Source organism: Pleurodeles waltl, chromosome 1_2 (genome assembly GCF_031143425.1).
Source record: "Pleurodeles waltl isolate 20211129_DDA chromosome 1_2, aPleWal1.hap1.20221129, whole genome shotgun sequence".
NCBI lineage: Eukaryota > Metazoa > Chordata > Amphibia > Caudata > Salamandridae > Pleurodeles > Pleurodeles waltl.
The window spans coordinates 873,352,043-873,371,090 of record NC_090437.1 but is presented as its reverse complement, the minus strand read 5'-3'; the positions used below and the strand labels follow the sequence as shown (position 1 = coordinate 873,371,090).

At 41.7% G+C, this 19,048-nt stretch overlaps 1 protein-coding gene across 8 annotated transcripts in view; it reads right to left on the bottom strand.

Annotated features, from left to right (window-relative positions):
* Nucleotides 1-19,048, bottom strand: part of TENM3 (teneurin transmembrane protein 3) — a 1,099,611-nt gene that overhangs the window by 193,657 nt on the left and 886,906 nt on the right. For all 8 annotated transcript variants that reach the window (XM_069244742.1, XM_069199199.1, XM_069199207.1 and 5 more), the window contains one exon: nt 1,367-1,489. In XM_069244742.1, the coding sequence (XP_069100843.1) occupies nt 1,367-1,489 (123 nt within the window). The remainder of the gene's footprint in view (nt 1-1,366; nt 1,490-19,048) is intronic.

Here is a 19,048-nt window from a genome sequence, read left to right as displayed (position 1 = left end):
AATAAGATATCACGACGCGGTCACAAGAGTGTCGGACAAGGAGGAGTCACTCATGTACTTATGAAAGCCACCTTATTGATAAACACAATTGCCTTGTTCTGAAAACAATCACAGAGGAATGAAGTGCTGTCTCCATGACCAACATACTTGAAGATACATTTAAAGCATTATTATGCAAGAATGAAACAATGAAACAATATCAAGGTACACTTTATGTGACAATTATACAAATCACCAAGGACAAAGTAGATAGTTACTTTGGACAAAATGTCAACATTACAGACAATTACCCCCGGAAATACAATAATATAAAATACCTTTTCTAGTGTGCCTAATTAAAAAAGGTTTCCACCTTCGCATATGTCACTACAAACAGATGACATCTTGTGTCAAATCATTTTTTAGATGTTGTCTTAAATGAAAAAATGTGATGACATCATGGAAACTGGCACGGACAGCACAAGTCACTAGATTAATATTTTTTTAATCATTAGGACCAAACTCAACCTTACAACAAACACTACACATCGACTGTTCTGCTTGTGTATTCAAGCTTTGATACAAAATTAACTAAATAGACAAATCACACTGGTGAACTACGCACAATAAATAACCCACAATCAGTGTCATAGTAAGGATTCAGAGGTCTTAAACATACAAAATCAATTGGTATATATTATAGCTATTCCTAATTTTTTTTAATTTTAAGCTGCATTTTGATTTTAAAATGCATGTTTACCTCTAATTGCAACTCTGTGAAAAAGAAGTGTAGGCACCTCTTGTGACAATATTAATACAATTGCGGGCTAAATTGACCAATCTACGATGGTCGCAGGATGGTGAATTACATCTTCAGTCTTTTTGAATGTCCTAGGTAACTTACTTTTGCACTGGCTCTCTGTCTGCTTCCCTATGCTGTGATGTGAGCTGTAAAACAAACTCAGTGATGCTCAACCAAACACTGTCAAAAGTTATGTTTCAACATCTCACTTTTTCTCCAAGAGTTTGTAAATCCTACAGAACCAGAACGGTGCGTGTCTTAGCTGTTTCCTTCTAGACCTGGGGTAGTAATTTGAGGTTTGAAAATTTTAAAATCATGAATTGGTACAGAATGAGAGAAACAGAAATGACAAAGAACCTACCAAGGGAGCCAAATTAAACAGTGTTTGCAAAGTATAATCAAGGTCACGTGTGGCGAGAAGAATGAAGCAGATGGGGGTGCTACTCAATGGTGTATTGTACTTCAGCATTGTATAATTCTTCATAGCGCTGGTGAGGCCATGAAGCGCTTTGAGATGTGTGGGGTGTTGTTCACAGAAAAGCAAAAATATTTTAAAAACACAAGCGCAATTAAAGAATGTCTTACCATTGTCCCCAGATGGTGATGAAAACGTGTTTGTTGGTATTATATCAGAGTTCACTTTTCCATTCTCAAAGGTATCATTTTCCGTTTGTTGCAGCTGCCAGTTCAGGCCAAAGAGATGCATGGCTGGTGGGGAGAAACAAGGAAGGTTATCAACTTACTGCTTCAACAAAAGGTAAGCAAGTCTGCCTAAAGTAGGGCACTTACCATGAAACCTCATGTGCAAGTTATGACTAAATTAACTGCAGATACTGAAAAAACACGCTTTTCCACGAACCGACACTAAAATAAATTTGTGTATATATATATATATATATATATATATATATATATATATATATATACACACATCTATATATATATATATATTTGTATGTGTGTGTAACTCCTACATTATGAGCAGTTATATGCTTATTTAAATATAGTGCCACAAGCTTGCTACGCCTCCTAGATTGGACAATAAAGCTGTGGGACAGCTCCAGTTATTTCCTGGACAAGTTGTTATTTATTATTCTACTACACACTAGTTTCGATGGTGGAGTTTCAAAGATTATGGCTATTTTAACTGCTGTCCTAAAGTTCTGAAATCATAAGATATGTTTTAAGGGTACACAGTATAACCTTTGATACATAAAAACAATGGTGTCCGTAGTACCAGACAAAAAACTCATGTTTACACAGTATGGCCATTATACCACTCGGAAATAACGTGCCTTTGTTTTACAGTGATGATAATTTAAGCAGACGACTTGCTTAAGTCACTCAGTCTGTAAAATGACAGCATAAAACAAGGCACCATCCCAGTCACCACTACTTGCTGTGTTTAATCTATGAGGCTATGTAGGCGGGAGGACAGCATAGAAGCATCAAACGATCTTCAGAAAAACAATGGCTTACACCCAAGATATTGTTGGTGAAGCAAAAGGCATTGACAGCGACATCGTTCACTACAATGCTATGCACCCCCCCCCCAATTTTACATTGGCCACTCTTCATTATTACCATTTTTCATATAGGTTTTATTGTCCTCAGACCTGAAGGAAACAGACGATTTTGAAAGCACACAAGAGGAATGCCAGTATGCATGTCATTCCCAAGAAGAGTTACTTCTAAAACTATTTAAGTGTATATTATGTACATGTACTACTGATAAAATCCATGCAATCTAAATGGATATAGTCAGAATGGTGCGGGAAAAAAACACAAAAAAAAACAAAGAAAAATTAAATAATTCCAAGCTAAACGTAATGTTTCCTTTACAAAAATCTAAGAAATCCCATAATAATGATTTTACTATTAAGACTATCTTTTACTATGTATATTTTCAACAAAAAGAATACCCTACAACCAAGATGAATAGATACATTGAGTTCCACAACACTTGCAAAGAGTGTGCCTACACAATATGGCATCAACAACTCAGGATAAAATATACTTATAAAGAAATGGTAGTTAGAATAAAATGTGAACGAGACAATTTTCAGAAATAGATGCCGAAAAGATTACCTATATCGCCTGCCTAGGTTTATTTCTGACCCTTACAAGTGTCTCTCACATCTCTACTGACTATTTAAAAGCAGCCCCCACTACAGTCCTAGTCACACTGCATTTGAATTTCACTCCATATCCCTACCAATTGCCTTTACAGCGGGAAGAAGAGAACATGCTGAATAGGCCAGCAGAGTGATGTTTTAAAGCAACAACATTTTTCTTTCTGGAAGACACATTGATGAAGCGGTTTGTTCAAACATAGGGGCGGGGCCAGTGCTTTAAATGGGCCGGTGCTGTTCGGTACTGAGTACTGGCACTTTTTTATTTTGAGAGGGGGAGTACCGGTACATCTCAAGAAAACCGTAATACTTTTAATTGGAGAGTACCGGTACTTCTCAAAAACAAGCAGGTACTCTGGCACAGAGTACCTGCACTTTATTTTTTCCATTTCAAGCACTGGGCGGGGCTGTCCCCTTATTATCCAGACCAGGAATTAGAACAAGTTCAAATTTAAACCAACTGAAGCAGTTTGAACTTTCAATGGAAAAAGAACATTTCCAGACAACTTGAATCAGACAACGTCAATTTAAACAAAATTGATTTAAACTATTGCTATAGAATCCACAAGGACAACATTGGATGTTTAGTAGAAACCGTGTCGTGAATAGTGCAACCTTTTAAAAAATGCCTGTAGATTATTTTACCCCTGGAATATACTAAATCCAGGGCTGCTTGTGTGCTCCTTCTACATACTTTAGGCTACTAGGCCTCATTTTTCTAATAGCACCATAAACCTGTTTCCCAATGAGCTCTCATAACAGTAATGTACTCAATCTAGCCTCACCATCTTTAAATAATTAGTCCACACATCTACCATCTGTGCAAAAACAGAAAATAAGACAGGCTTGAACATTTAGATGTATGCATTGGTACATAAATTGTGTTAACCTAGCTAAGAAGTACTCAACGCGTATTCCTTATTCCATATTTGATGAGGAAATTAAAAAATATATATATAAATTAGACTGCAAATATTTACATTTTAAATAATTAGGCAAAAAGACATTCAATGATTTGCCCAGAATCACATGATTTTCAATTATGTCTCAGGACCAGGATTCAAACCCGGTTCATGTGTTCAAAGTCGGCTGCTTAGACAACAAACCATAACTGCTCCCCTATGGTGTCAGAATTTATACAGCATGAGCCTAAAACCAGGAGTAGCAGAGCACTTTACAAACTGGGCATTGCGTGACACCATGAGCAGGTAATGGACTAACTGCAGACCTTAACAAAACCAAAGAGCAGCAGGCGACACAAAGTTATAGTTCAGTATTATTTAGAAGGTGCCATATATTTCAAAGATTACAGAATTGTTCAAATATATATATAGGAGATTCTGTTTAGTATAAATTTCGCCTTCCATTTGATGTAACAGCTAAAGGTAGCAATCACCGTTAAAAGTTAAAAGGAACTAAATCGGTACATTTTTTTCTTAACTGAACAGAAGACACCAAGTGATCAGCAACTATCTTATTACTGATAATGGGACACTGTTCCGGCTGAAGGAAATAGTTCACAAAAAAACAGACAGGACAAGGGTGAATTAATTGGAGATGAGAGGCTTTGGATCTTACATGTCTAGTCTAGACTAATTAATGGGCATGCCACACAAGTGACTCAAGGCTATTTTTTAATTTTAAGCTCATCAGACTTTTGCAGCAGACATTTTATATGGTTTCATGAAGGGCAGTGGGAGCTGTAGAGATGAAACTTGAGAATGTTACTAGATCTGGACTCCAAGATCAAAGCATCTGCATTCAAAGATTGTGCAGTGTTTTTTGGATCCCTGCAGGGCCAAGCTGTGATTAGGAACACATATTTTTCCATAAATTAGCTTCTGTTTTGAGTTTCCTGCTGAGATCATAGACATGTTGATTGAATGAGCAAGTCAAGTTATAGGTTTTTTAAATCCATTAGTATCAGTTGCTACCTTTTAAATCTTCTATTAATTTGGAGTATGATGCAGAAATATGCCTTAAATAACAGTGTTTTTATTGGGTAAGGTCTGAACATAGTAGTTGTAGACGGATGTTTCACGCCTGTCTCTGGATGAAAAACTTGTGAAGGTTTTAATTTAAACAGTCGTTACAGCAACAAACATCCTCTTTTCACCTCAGGGAGCTTTTATTTTATTTATGCTGTGTAAAATACAACTATGAGTAGAAATTTGGTTACTTGCATCCTCAATAAGACAGTAATTACTTGGATATACTGGGGCTAACCCCAAAACATCAGAAAAAAATATTTACAGATTTAGATGTCATTTTTTCTTTGTCAAAGGATTTTTACCGGAGAAATAAATACAGAGTGAGTGGGTGAAAAGAAGGTTATAATTTATTCAGATCCAAGGGCAGTACTCGGGTTCAAATGTTCGAATCTCGAACGGGCCAACATAGCCATTAACCTTTACAATGTCCATAACATGAGAGCAATGCCAGGTGCTCGAATGTGTAGGCAGTGTGAGGAACCATCACTACGAGGCTATATGCGGAAGTGGTATTGTTGGCCTGACTAAGAAGTTCGCTCTAGTGCAGAGCAAGCAGGCCTGACCCCTCGCCATCTGGCACCTTTCACCAACACAAATTCACTCCTAACATTCACGCTAGTGTTTGATTGTAACATGGAGCAAGTATCAATATGCTTGTACAACCTTTTCTGCAATGTCTTCATCTCCATCAATTAGGTATTACTTTAGTAGAATAAAAGTATGTCAGTATCCGCAATGTTACCACTCTGTGTTCACCCCAGGAGTATGGATCACTCCCCATGGAAAGCAAAACCGATGTCACCTTTGAAGAGCAAAATCTATCTTTGCATGTAGAGTTCTGCATTTCCCAGATAAACGTTTAACAAAAATTCTGCAGAAGTCTGGTTTTCAAAGGGAAAAAACGTTGTTATAGTAAGGTGATTTCCACGGCCAGAAAGAAGCATGAACTTCAGGATTAACACCACTGAGGGCAAATCATTCAGATGACCCGGCGCTGTTCGGAGCAGAGACATTCCGGTAATCAGAGCATTTTTTAACAGTTAATAAAATCTGATGCTCTCCACATCCTACTGAGCCATACTCACGTGTAGCGGAGCACCACTCCTACAGTGATAAAATGGGTGTGCCATTCCGGCCCTCGCACACAACACTCAATGCGTTCCACAGTCAGCACACCAAAGCATGCACAGAACCTGGACAGTCTCTTACAGCACAGCGCTCCAAAGCCACGCCAGTATTATGAAGCGCTATACAAATGCTTCATTGCAAAAACCTTGACTACCAGATGTAGGTTTTGTGGTGGAGTCACGCCAGTAGTTTGAAGCGCTATATAGATGATAATTTACAAACAGCTTGAATAACAGAGGTAGGTTTTGTGATGAGAAGGGAAGGGACAGCAGCACGCACGTGCATCAGCACTGTACTAAAAGAATACGGTTTTAGCATGGTCTCTTCTCCGCGGCACACATATACTCTGCGCTTTAAATACTGTCTGCACTACAAACTACAAAGAACGCGTTACCGGCCTATTTTTCAGATGATTGACAGAGAGGCAAACATTTATCTTTGGAACTTCAGCTGTGCATCTAATCTCGAGCCAGAACATCAATCAAACTCGAGACAGGCAGTACAGCGAAGTGCTTCTCAAATGCAAACAAGCCGGGGGGTTGCGAGACCTTCGTATCCCTCAACTTCATGCAGGGTGGATTAAGTATGGGTCCTGTTCTTTAGGAGCAGCGACTAAATGCATATTTTTGAAATGCAAATCACTGCAGTCTGTTCCTCCCCCGTGGAACTGAATGAAGAATGACAGCGCCTTGTCTATTTTGTAATCACCCATCAAAAGGTGTGTTCTTTGGTGGTTTACCGCAAGCACCGGATGTTAAAACATTTGGGCGCTGTCATGAGCATGATTAATCGGCACTTCCTTCTAAAGAGTAGGGGATAATTGATTTTACAGCACATCAGTGCCACTACTCTGTTCAGCTGTTTAAATACGGCATAAGTTCGAAAAACAAAACATTTAACTTATTTCGACTGAAAGGAAATCATAAACAAGCACTGACCCTGAAACAACCGCTTTGTTTTTTTATACTGCCTAAAGTTCACCTTGCACTGGTCTGTACACACAGACCTTAGACCTGCCCTAAGGTTGATGAGGCATTTACTCTCAAAATCAAAGTTTTGAGAGATCATTGATAATGAGATGCTATCCAAATTCTGCATTTAAATGCACTGACCTTGCTGTTTGAGCATTTACTTAGGAGATGCACATTTTTGTGAATAAAAATAAGGATACAAATAGACTAGATCCTGAAGGAGAGCTAGGGGGGAAAACAATGCCAGTTCTGCACAGTTTGCTCCTTAAACTGTCCCTTTTGCACAGGCAGATGAACTAGAAGTTCAGATGGCTGTGCTATGTACCCATCATGCACATCCATCTCGATCACCTCTAAGCTGCTCTCAATGGTGGCACAGATAGCCCTGTGGCTTGTGGGAAGCGGGAGGCAACAGGCAGAGGAGGCAGGTAAAAAGACAGAGGGATACTGCTGAGAAAGGAAGAAGTGACTGGGAGAGAAAATTATGGAAAAGCAGGAGAGATCGAACAAGCAGAAGATGGAGTGCAAACAGCAAAGGGAGAAAGTACGGAGAAGCAACAAAAAAAAAAAAGGAGGGAACCGATAGAGATCCAGGAAGAGTGTGAAATGGAATAATAGTGTAAAACAGGGCACAAGTGAGGTGAATGAAGTTAATGACATTGATGATGAATGGAAGAACACACTGGAATGATCACCTTAAACACATAGTACTTCTACTGAAAGATTATTTGTTAATCCTGTCAGCTCTTGGTGTAGTTTTCCCTGTCTTTTTGCTTCTGACGTCCTGTTTTTGATCCTCTGCCGAATTTAGTTTTTGCTGGCTTTAGGACTCTTGGCACTGTACCACTGCCGACCAGCGCTAGAGTGCAATTGCTCCCTGCCTAAATTGTATTAGTGATTGGTTTATCCATGATTGCCACATCTGATTTACCAGCAAGTCCTTAGTATAGTGCACCAGCTGTGCCCAGGGCCTGTAAATCAAAGGCTACTAGTGGGCCTGCAGTAGTGATTGTGCCACCCACAAGAGTAGCCCTGTAAACAAGTCTCAGGCCTGCCACTGGAATGTATGATGGTACAATGCAAGCGCCAACCACGCATGCCTGAACAACGCAGTTGGAACAACGACTGTTTCCACAAATGCCCTTACCACGCATGCCTTTACAATGATTTTTCATTGTAAAGGCATGTGTGGAACGGCATGCGTGGTTTTCACTTGCCATCCCCCTTATCTGCCCTAAAAATACAACTACCCAGATACCCCCCACCTGCCCTTAGCCCTAAAACCTACCCCAAACCTCACCCGCCCTAAAAACAACCAACCTCACCCCCAAAAATAAAACTACCCTGCCCCTAAAAACAAAATTACCCCAAACCCCAACACCAAAAACTGACAACTGACTCCAAGAAACCAAACGACCCTGAACCCTCTCCCTAAAAACCAAACTACTCCGACCCCCAGAAACCAAACTACCCCAACCCCATCCCCAAAAACACTAAGTACACCAACTCCCCCATCCCCAAAAACCAAACAACCCCGACCACTGATCCCCAAAAACCAACTACCCTCCCACCCCCAAAAACCAAACTACCGCAACACCCTCCACCCCATAAAACCAAACTACCCTGACTCCCCCACCCCAAAAACCAACGACCCACCCCACCCCCAAAAAACAAACGACCCCAATCTCCCAACCCAAAAAACCCAAACAAACCCGATCCCCCACCCCCAAAAACAGAAGTACCCCGACCCCACACCCCAAACCAAAACTACCCGACCCTCCACCCGCCCCTAAAACAGAACTGCCCGATCCCCCGCCCCTAAAAAACAGAACTACCCCAATCCCCCCTCCCTGCCACTAAAAAACAAACTACACCGACCTCCCCCCACCCCAAGCCCTTAATCCACCCCATCCCTAAAACTATCCCCAACCATGCCCCAGCCCCAGTTACTTGACAGTGTCCTCTCCCAATGCTGACTCCCTTTTTCTCTGCCTTAACCATGCCAAGCCCTTAATCCACCCCACCCCTAAAACCTATCCTCCAACCCTGCCCAGCCCCACTTACCTGACCGCGTCCTCTCCAGATGCTGACTCCCTTTTTGTCTGCCTTAACTACACATGTGCGTTGTTCAGCACATGTGTGGTTAAGGCAGAGAAAAAGGGAGTCGTTGTGGTTCTGGAGTCGTTGTTCCAGATGTTCCCCCTGCCATTGCAGTGCCTGGGTGTGCAGTTTAAAATGTAATACCGACCTGGCAAATGCACACACTTGCCAGGCCCAAACCTTCCCTTTTATTACCTGTAAGTCACCCCTAATATAGGTCCAAGGCACCCCCATGGGTAGGGTGCAGTGCATTTAAAAGGTAGGACATTTACTGGTATGTTTTACATGTCCTGATAGTAAAATACTACAAATTTTGTTTTTCACTATTGCAAGACCTATCTCTCCCAGAGGGTAACACGGGGATTACCTTGAAATATCTGTTAAGTGCAATTTCCCATTAGGAGCATATAGAGATGTGGAGTTTGGGGTCTCTGAACTAACACCTTAAAAATACATCTTCTAGTGAAATTTGCAAATCATGCAGCAGATGTTGGATTATGTGGCAAGTACACACAATCACAATTATGTGGAAAACACAGCAGTCAAATAATCAAATAACTCCAATGGACTTGAGTATACCATTTATACCTCAGAAGGTTTGTCTATCTATTCTATAAATGGTCCTTATCGTGTCCCCCTTTCAATGGCATGAAATAAACATGTACAGACATACATGGAACTACAGCATGCATTTTGATTAAACAATTATATGGACTAAATATTGACACTTTGTAGTATGCTTTTGCTTCTATAATAATGGCCTTACTTTGTAGTCTATCATATGTGGACAGCGCTTTGAATGTCAAGTAGCCGACTTATGCCTATAACTACCAAGTAGCCCAGTGGCTTGTGCAACAACTATAGCCACAGCTGACTTTTACATTAATTGTACTTTGCATCCTGGGACATTAATTTTCGAATTTGTGACATATGGCTCACATGTGACTTGATATTGTTCGTTCATGAATCAGGACAGGATTAAGTTGTTACAAAGGACATGGAGCCACGTGGTAGCAAGATATATTACAGCTATCACCACATATTACAGCTATCACCACATATTATCGGGCATATTATAAACATCACATGCTAAGTCTCCCTGGAGCAGTAGGCAGAGCAGTGGCTCCATGTCCTCCCTGTCCCCTACAATGTGAATCAGAAGAGAAGCACCTTCAGTTTTGTGAACCGATTGTGAAATGGACAGTGCCAGAGGTTGTGAGCATGATTGCTGCTCATGAAAAGGAAAGATGGAACTGGAAGCTAGTGTGGCTCGTCTAAACAGCGGGTGGCATCTAGGACAGCCTGGGAAAGGAAGTGGCTGCAGAAAAAAAGGCAACTAGGCCAGCTATTGAATAGACTGTATAAGTTCCAACAGAAAGAGAAACTTGTGGCCTAGTAACTGCAAAGAGAAATATCTTCTCTCATGATCATGTCATGTCATTGGTCGTATCTGTTGGGGATAAATCGGTCGCCCAGGAAAGTATCAGTGATCCTAGCTACACATTTTAGGAGACTTTATAAATGCCATGGAGGAAAGGGAGTGGGGATGCTGGACGAACTGTTGTACGACATCCCCCTACCAAGACTAACAGAGCAGAAGGTGGACATAGACAGAAAACTGGAGATTAAGGAATAGAGCAGTGATTAAGAATGCACGTAGAAGCTGGGCACTGGGCACAGACAGGCACCCTGGATTTTTACCAAGACTTTTTTAAGGCCCGTGTCAGAAAGATGTCTAGAGGTATACAAAGAGGCAAAACAGAAAGGTAAACTTAGTGAGTCGATGTGCAAAGCAGGAAAAGTTATGCTGCCAAAGTCACAAAGATATGCAACTCCCAGGTTCTTATCGACCCATATCAATGATGAATGCAGAAGCCATGAAAATGGCAAACGTGCTTGCCACTAGGATGGTAGGATTTATGCTCACACTGGTGCATGAAGATCAATTTAACTTTGCTCTAGGCTGCAGCACCATGCGCAAACTCAGTCGGCTAAATTATATGGGGCATACAACTGCACAGATGCAGGAGAAAGGGGAGTGGATACCACTCAATATAGAATAAGTATTTGATTGGTGATACGTTTTCGCAGTACTGGAAAGATGGGTTGTGGCCTCAATTTTTGGGGTGGAATAGACTCATATATGCAACTCCAAAGGCAAGAGAGGAATAATATCTGAAGGGTAGTCACTGGACAGGGACACTAGAAAGGGTTGCCCCCTCTCCCCATTGTATTTTTCTTTGGTGATGGAGCCACTGGCCATCAGGCTTAGAAATTCTCTTGGTAAACTGAAGCTAAACGAGGGGAGGTAGTTCATGTGGTCTCCTTATACAGGGACGATACCCTGGAGTATTTTAGTAATCTACAGAGATGGGTCCCCTTGCTATGGTGGAGTTGCAGAAATTCAGGAGAATTTCTTGCCTATGCATCAACCAGGATGAGATAGTATTATTTGCACTGGGAAAGCTAGTGGAACTGAAGTGGGTGGATCATCCATGGCTAAACATTGGCTGTGAAACCGTAAGCTTTAGGTATGTAGGTCTGCAGATTAAGCAGCCCCACAACAATAAGAGAAACATATGAGCGAGTGGTAGAAGGGCTGACGAATACAGTGTGGTTCTACCCCGATGTTTATATGCATTGCATAATGCTTTCTGTCCCATATCACCATCAATTTAAGGAATTGAATAGTTTATGAATACAATTGAAAAGTAGAGTTGATCTGCAAACACTGAAGATAGACAGGGACATGAGGGGTGCTACATCTAAACACTTTAAGATTTTACTGTCTAGCAACAGTTACAACATGCTATAAGTTGATGCAGAGATGAGGATAACTGAGAAAAATGGCAGTTTAGGGGAGGGACAGGAGGGGAAACTCTGTTGGTGATATTATGAGGGAAAGTGTGCCCCAGAAATATCCAGAGGTGGTCAATAGTGTACCACATGCCTGGGAAACACTGTGAAGAAAGTGTAGGGACATTTTCCTTCTACCAGGAACCTGGTGTTGAATTAGTTACAGCCGTATAGTTGTATATCCAAAGTCATGTTAAAGTCAATGGTAGAAATGTGGCGAAGCGCAGGAAACATCTGGGTGGCACCTGGACACTTCCTTTAATATGCTAGGATGTCACTGACCACCAGACACGGGCTTCCCCAATGTCATAACAGTGTCAGACACCTTAGGTTGCAGGCTCTATAAGGCAATAAAAAATGAATTGGAAAGCAGACCCAATGAAGGCCAGAAAGACATGCGAGACAGATATACAGAGGCAAGCAACAGACAGTGAATAGAATAAAACATGTTGTTGTTATGTGAGGTATCAAGCAATGCTAGACTGAAGCAAATACATTTTAATTTTCTCCACTGAACACATGACTCCACTTAGACTCCATAAAATCTTTAAAGAAATATAGTCCAACAGCCTCCAATGTAGGACTCCTGGAGCTGCATTTATGGCAGGGGCAGCTACTTCGCTATGACGAAGGAGCGTCACCCCACTGGCTGTGCCAGAAACAGAAAAATAAAACAAAGTTTACTATCGTTTTAGTTTTCTTCCTCTGGCACAGCCAGCAGTGCAGGGAGGGGCTGGGTTGGGCCATGATAGGTTGGAGGGGGGAGGGGGGGTGCACCTAAGTGCGCATGTGTGTTTGGCCAGCCATCTAAGGCCTGCGAAACACACATGCGCACTTAAGTTTCTCCAGAGAAACTGCAGAGACACCAGGGCTGTGTCTGAGTGGCAGTCACTGCCACTCAGACGCATCCTGGCGCTGCTTTCATGCACGGTTTTGCATTAAAGCAGCACCAGGATTGCTGGGGATCCTGTGCTGCTGGGACACCAGAAGAAGAGGGGCAGGAGGCAGAAGGGACAGAGGCAAGGTAAGTGTTTTTTTTAATTTATTTTTACCTCATCTCCGAACCACCCCCCCAACACCTGCCATCCCTCCCCTTGAGTTATGCGGCCGCCGCCACCGATTTCTGCATATGAACTGGTCTTGTACAGCACTGTCCGAATACTGGGACAGAATAACTGGGATTGTTAACGAATATAGGTATAACAAGAACAATAGAATGTTGTTTATTTAACATAATACCCAGTACAGATTTGCACTACTGGGCTTACTGTTGGCTAAAATAAGAGTAGCAATACATTGGATAAGTGCACAGGACGTACATTAGACTCCTGGAGGCAATATCTCTTAGAATGGGGTCTGGCTGAAGAGGTTCGGATGAGGATGCACAGGACCGATGAGAAGGCTCAGAAGGTCCTGGAAATGTGGAGGGAAATGATGAACTTGTTAATGGAGGGGGAAGCAAATGGGTACCAAATGTGTGCTGGGTTGCCAACACATGGGCAGCTAGGAGAGCAAGGATCAATGCGTAACATTAAACCGGTCGGAAGGTCTGGGGTGTAGGAGCAATGGAGAAAACACTGGTCCCAGGGACAGTATTTATGAAGAACTGTTGAACTGAATGGGTATGTGGTGGAACTCCTGGTGTATACTGAAAGTCCAGGGGCAGTAAAATGGATCACAAAGGACAAAGCTATGACTGCAGTGATATGCTTATCAGTGCGACCTGAATGAGTTGTTGCACCTAAATGATAAAGAGTTTTTTGCCACTTCACATGTGAAATGTTAGTCAGTCCCTTGAAATATCAGCAAAAAATGTACAGCATCGCAAAACTGGAAATGCTACGAAAATGGTTTTGCATGTACGGCCAGCACACGTGCCCCCAGTGATATGTAACAACAGCTATTACTGAAACCCAACGAGAGAGTTGTGTTTGTGGTGTGCACTGGGCTAATGATCATTGTTATTCAATCTTACCACCAGAATCACGGTCTACAATTATTCACTCTAAATAATGTGCGCCTGCCAACAAAAAGCAAAGTGGTGACTACACAATGAACGTGGGAGTCTTTCAAGGTTTAAATCCCCTTCAGTTTAGGGTTAGGATAAGGACTGCTCTAACTAGCTTGTCTAAATGCATCGGGCTAGGAGCTAAGCATTCAAAGTTCAAGTCTGTAATGCAATGTGAGATCTTCCACAGCGCCTTTGCCTTCCCTGCAATTCCTCGTCCAAGAGTGTCCATATGAGATGCTTACCAGAAACAACGTTGTATATGGATAATGCACTTCCCTATTGTCCACTCATGTATAATATATAACTTTGGAGGGGGGAGATTTGTGTGCAGTACACGTTTTATTTATTACAGGGCCCTTTGCAGAAGAGTAGGTTGTGTAACTCGAAGGCACTTATGCATTGAGGAGGGGAAGGGATACGACGTAGACGGGGTAAATGTGTGAGCTAATTATACTTCTATGCGTTCTGGAAACCTGGTGTGACCAAGAGTGCTGCACTCATTCCGTACTCACTCCTAGGAGCGTGTTAATATTAATTCAGAGTCAACGCTATTTTCTGGCGTGCAATGAGAGCTGTAAACCTGTCCTCGCTCCCACCTCTGACATTTTCAATCTGCACCCGTGATTTACAAAGGGCCATATGTTTTCAACAATAAGGGGAAAAAGATTCCCTCATGCAAAAATATCATTGGCGGCCAGGATGTGTTATTAATAATAAATGATTTTTCAGTACTTAGCAGGAGATTGAAACCAAATGGAAATTTCATACAATTTAAGTGCCTACAGTAACTGGCATTTTATAAAGGTTCACTGCGAGGAACACGTGGAATGTCTGCCAAGTCTCGGCACTCGATGTTGTACAACATTCATGGACCCCCCTCGGTTCCTGAGCGAAGAAACCCTGCTTTTAACTCCTTGGATGCAGGGGGTGGCAAAGCCACGGCCAGACAATTGGTTGTGATGCTCCAGCCTCCTAAAAGATTCAGCCTATTGTTGCATTCGCAAATTTCCTTTCCGACACTCATGAAGTTAGAGGTGGGCGAGCCACTGAAAGCCCGAGCCAGGCCCGAGTCTGAAGCCTGGCTCGGCTTGCGGTCCTGTTGGAACCTCGAGTCCACAACGAGCTGAGCTTTTGTGAACCTTCTCCCTGCCACCCTCCCTCTAGCCAGGATGTGGCTTTACAGTCAGCGCTACCAACCTGAAACTGGGGAACCAGGTTCGAGTATCTGCAGTGGCTCAAAATCCTGCTATTCTGGGCAAATAACTTAAATCTCCCCTTACCTATGAAAAAAAAGTAACTTGTGCTCATGTAAAGCGCTCCATTACCTTCGGTCGAGTTCGGCTATAAAAAAACTGCGGAAAAATTGACAAAGAGGTTAACATACTAAAGACAAATAGGTGCTATTCAATGGTTGATGTGTCCGATGTGAACCTGGAATACCTGCTTAAACTGCAGCTTTCCTGCTTTAATTGCGTGATATTAGGCATATATTTTATTTCTTAGAAACCTTTTTCATTATCGCCAATGAAAGCACGTTCAAATATGTGAGTTAAGAATACTAGTTGTACAAAAAACTATTGTATTTCATTTATATAATATTGCTCTATAATAATCTGGGCCACGTATGGGGTTTACATGCAAATGTATTGCCTCTTGTTTCACGAATGGTTCAGGTTTAAAAACGAATACTTTTAATGAGTACTTCTCAGTGCAGGGCTATAATGTGACAAGTTAGTGTCAAAGCTTCCATATGTTTAGGAAGTACACTTTCTCAAAATGTTGAAGACTATAATATTGTACGTTATGTCTGTAGTGCAATCTACAAAGCATCCGTTTTGAGGGCTCGGATCATGCACAGGCTCTAAAATTCGAGCCGACCCTTGGCTCGGCTCTCCCTGTTATTTTGATGGCTCGCCCACCTCTGTGTGAAATATAAGAGCTCTCCTCACTGCGGCCATTTTCAAGGGGTTCGCAGTCCCTAAACACAGATTCGCCATTCGTACCCTGGAAGTCCCATCTTCCTCAGCACGATTATTGCTTTGGGGTTCTGCCATTCCCTCTACGTTATTCAGAAAACAGAACCGCACAAAATCACTTACCGCGCAGTTCATGAAGTGTTGCAGCAAATACACGCATTTGTTGCATTCTGAAACAGTAACTAATTCATGACTGACACTAGGAGAAATGCTAACCCTACAAACCACTTCAACCACACAAAGTCTTTTGACTTGCACACACAGATTGAGAGAGGCAGAGAGTAAAGCAACCAGCAAAAGGCCAAAGAATTGGTAAATGCTATAAAACACAGGACAGGATGCCGGTTCTGTTGCCACTCATGTCTGCAGGCCAGGTGTTTGGTAATTTACCATGGAACACTAGCCTTACAAATATGTATTGTCTACATAGTTCAGTGGTTTGCTCCTCCAGCATGTTCAGGGGCTAAGAGGCTGGTGATGAAGCACATATAAGCCCAAGGGGAGTCGTTCTGCAGAATGTGCCCACAGATTAAGGGGTTGTTTCTGTAACACTTGCAAACTACCCACATGGGAGTTTCTTCTAAATATGCAGAGCTTAGAGGGTTGGGTGTATGGCTCATGTCCACAAGTCAGGGGGTTGGCTCTGATGCATGTGTATATAACAGGGTTTTGGCTTTGCAACATTAGCACTACACACACAAATTGGGGTTTCATCCTTCACGGGATGGCCCTGAACAGAAGATCCAAGGTTGAAATGCTCGGTTCTAGAGCATGTGCACATGTATAAGTCAGGGGGTTAGTTATGCAGTAGATGTAATGTGGCAGCTTATGCACAGGTCAGTGGCTGGTTCTTTATGAAAGCAAAGTTGAGAGGGTTTTTCTGAAGCTCCTGTCTAATGGTTGAGGTAGTGTTCTATAGCCAAGTGCCATGTTAGCACTCCCCGGAGTGGTTTTGCAGCCTAGGTACAATGGCAGAATTAGCAGAGTCTTTTAGACATTGGCACTACTGCTGAAATAAGCAAAGGTGATATTTTGCACCCACTTTAGAATGCACGCCTATGTAGAGCAAAACACAAAATGTATGCTTCGGTTTGAACTTTCGCTTCGCATCAGCTTCTGTTTGGTGATACCTGAGAGTGCAAAAACGAGTAATGTGGAAACCAGGTACCAAAATGAGGGCAAAATTCCCCTGCACTGATTTGTCCTGTTTTGTGCATACATGAAAATTGGGTGCAAAACATAAAGATAATCCAATACACATTGTATGAGTCTAAATGATCCTATAAAATCTTAAATATTGATGACCATCAGTAATTATACTGCTGTGCATTCAAAACACCCTAGACACACCTTCACTTTATAATTACAGATCATGATGATCAAAGTACACTGTTAAAATGTCTAACATGGGTTTAAGTCGTGGAATTTTACAATGAGCATGTTATTTTGTGTTTGAGTTACACTGTAAGGTTTTTAAGAGTAAAACCTAAAATATGCTAATAAATGAACACATTATTTTTATTTTACAAAACCAATGATGCTTAACTAGATATCCCAAAGCCTATTCTTTTCCTGATATATTATAGAAGAAGAAGGGGTGAATAGTTTGGCAAAAGGGTCATCTTTTACATGATGCATTCATTCAATGCCATGAACAATCACAGGCAAATCTGTAACAATATAAGATGCGTTCGCTAACATTAGGCTTCTGCCAACCCAGTAGTAGCAATCATCGATGGTCCCTTATAGAAGTGGCTTTCTTGTCTCGTTAGCAGTATTCTTTGGACATCTTTTGTGGATATAAAAGAAGAGAGATTGGTCTGGAATGTGAGATCGCGGCCTTTGTGATTGCAGTGGAATTCAAGAGTAATGGTGGAGGCGTGGAGTTTAGTTATTGGTCAATTAGAATATTGTGTTTTCTTCTGTCATTTTTGTGCAATGTTAAGGAGGCTTCGGTCCTCACAGTGAGGCATTTTTGTCAGTAAAAGAGAGGAACCTGCATCGGTGTCTTAAAAGATTGACGACTTGAGGGATCAGGTTTTCATAAGGAAAAAAATGGACATGCCACAGAAATATAAGTGGGATTACAGTTTGGCAGCCACAATGGGGCACAGAAGAAGGATGACAATGAAGATATTGTGAGATAATAACGTCTCAAGCTCGGCATTTTATGGAAATAACACGCAAAACATGAAATACAAATTTGACCCAGAGACAAAGGATCATATGTGCAGCTTAACTAGCTAATTAAGTGCATTTAGCAATTCTGCCTAGACATTTAGATATATTTATATTTGCTGCTTCCCCACACAGACTGCAAAGGAAATGTATTATGTAGGAAATTGCTGCTGCAAAGGATAATGGGGCATTCTTTAATGATTTGGGGAATTGTATGCAAATTACCTCACACCAAAACATAATATAAGAAATAATAATTTAAATCAGCGCTCATGACCGAGGATCGGAGGCAGTGCCGGCTTGCGAGCGGTGCAGCCGCACTGGGTTTTGACCTGGATTGTGGGGAGCTGTGTTTAGCAATGACTTTCGAAACTTGTGAATTGAAAGCACCTGCTGAAAAGTTCCTTGTGGGTCCAGCCTTCAGGAAACAATTAAAATGTCACAATACCTCTTGTAAATAATGGTCCTGCTAGAGAGAGAGATGGAAGTTTTGTCTAGCAGCAGCTTTGAATTCCATAAAGTAGTGCAGAGAGTTAATGTGCCTGCTGCAAAGAATAGAACTGTATTTTATGTGGATAACTGAGTGGATTAGAAAAGCCAGCCTTTAAAAGCACGTTAAAACAAATGAATGCACGTGAAATGGGGGCTATGGAGAGATGAGGGGCACATCTGCTAGGGGGTACTGAGTGATTCGGAGGATGTGGTCATGGGGTGTGGGGTGCCAAAAAAAGACTGTTGCACAGGGGGCCACCAGCGCTAACGCTGGCCCTGGTCGGAGGACATATACTAAACTTACTCAAGGTGTCTGTGACATGAACAAATTTAATGTTTGGAGTGGATTAATGAAGTAGACATAAAACTGAAAAACGGCAAAGCAGAAACATTTAAAAAGCTCTGTAAGTGTGGAGGAGGGGTAATAATTAA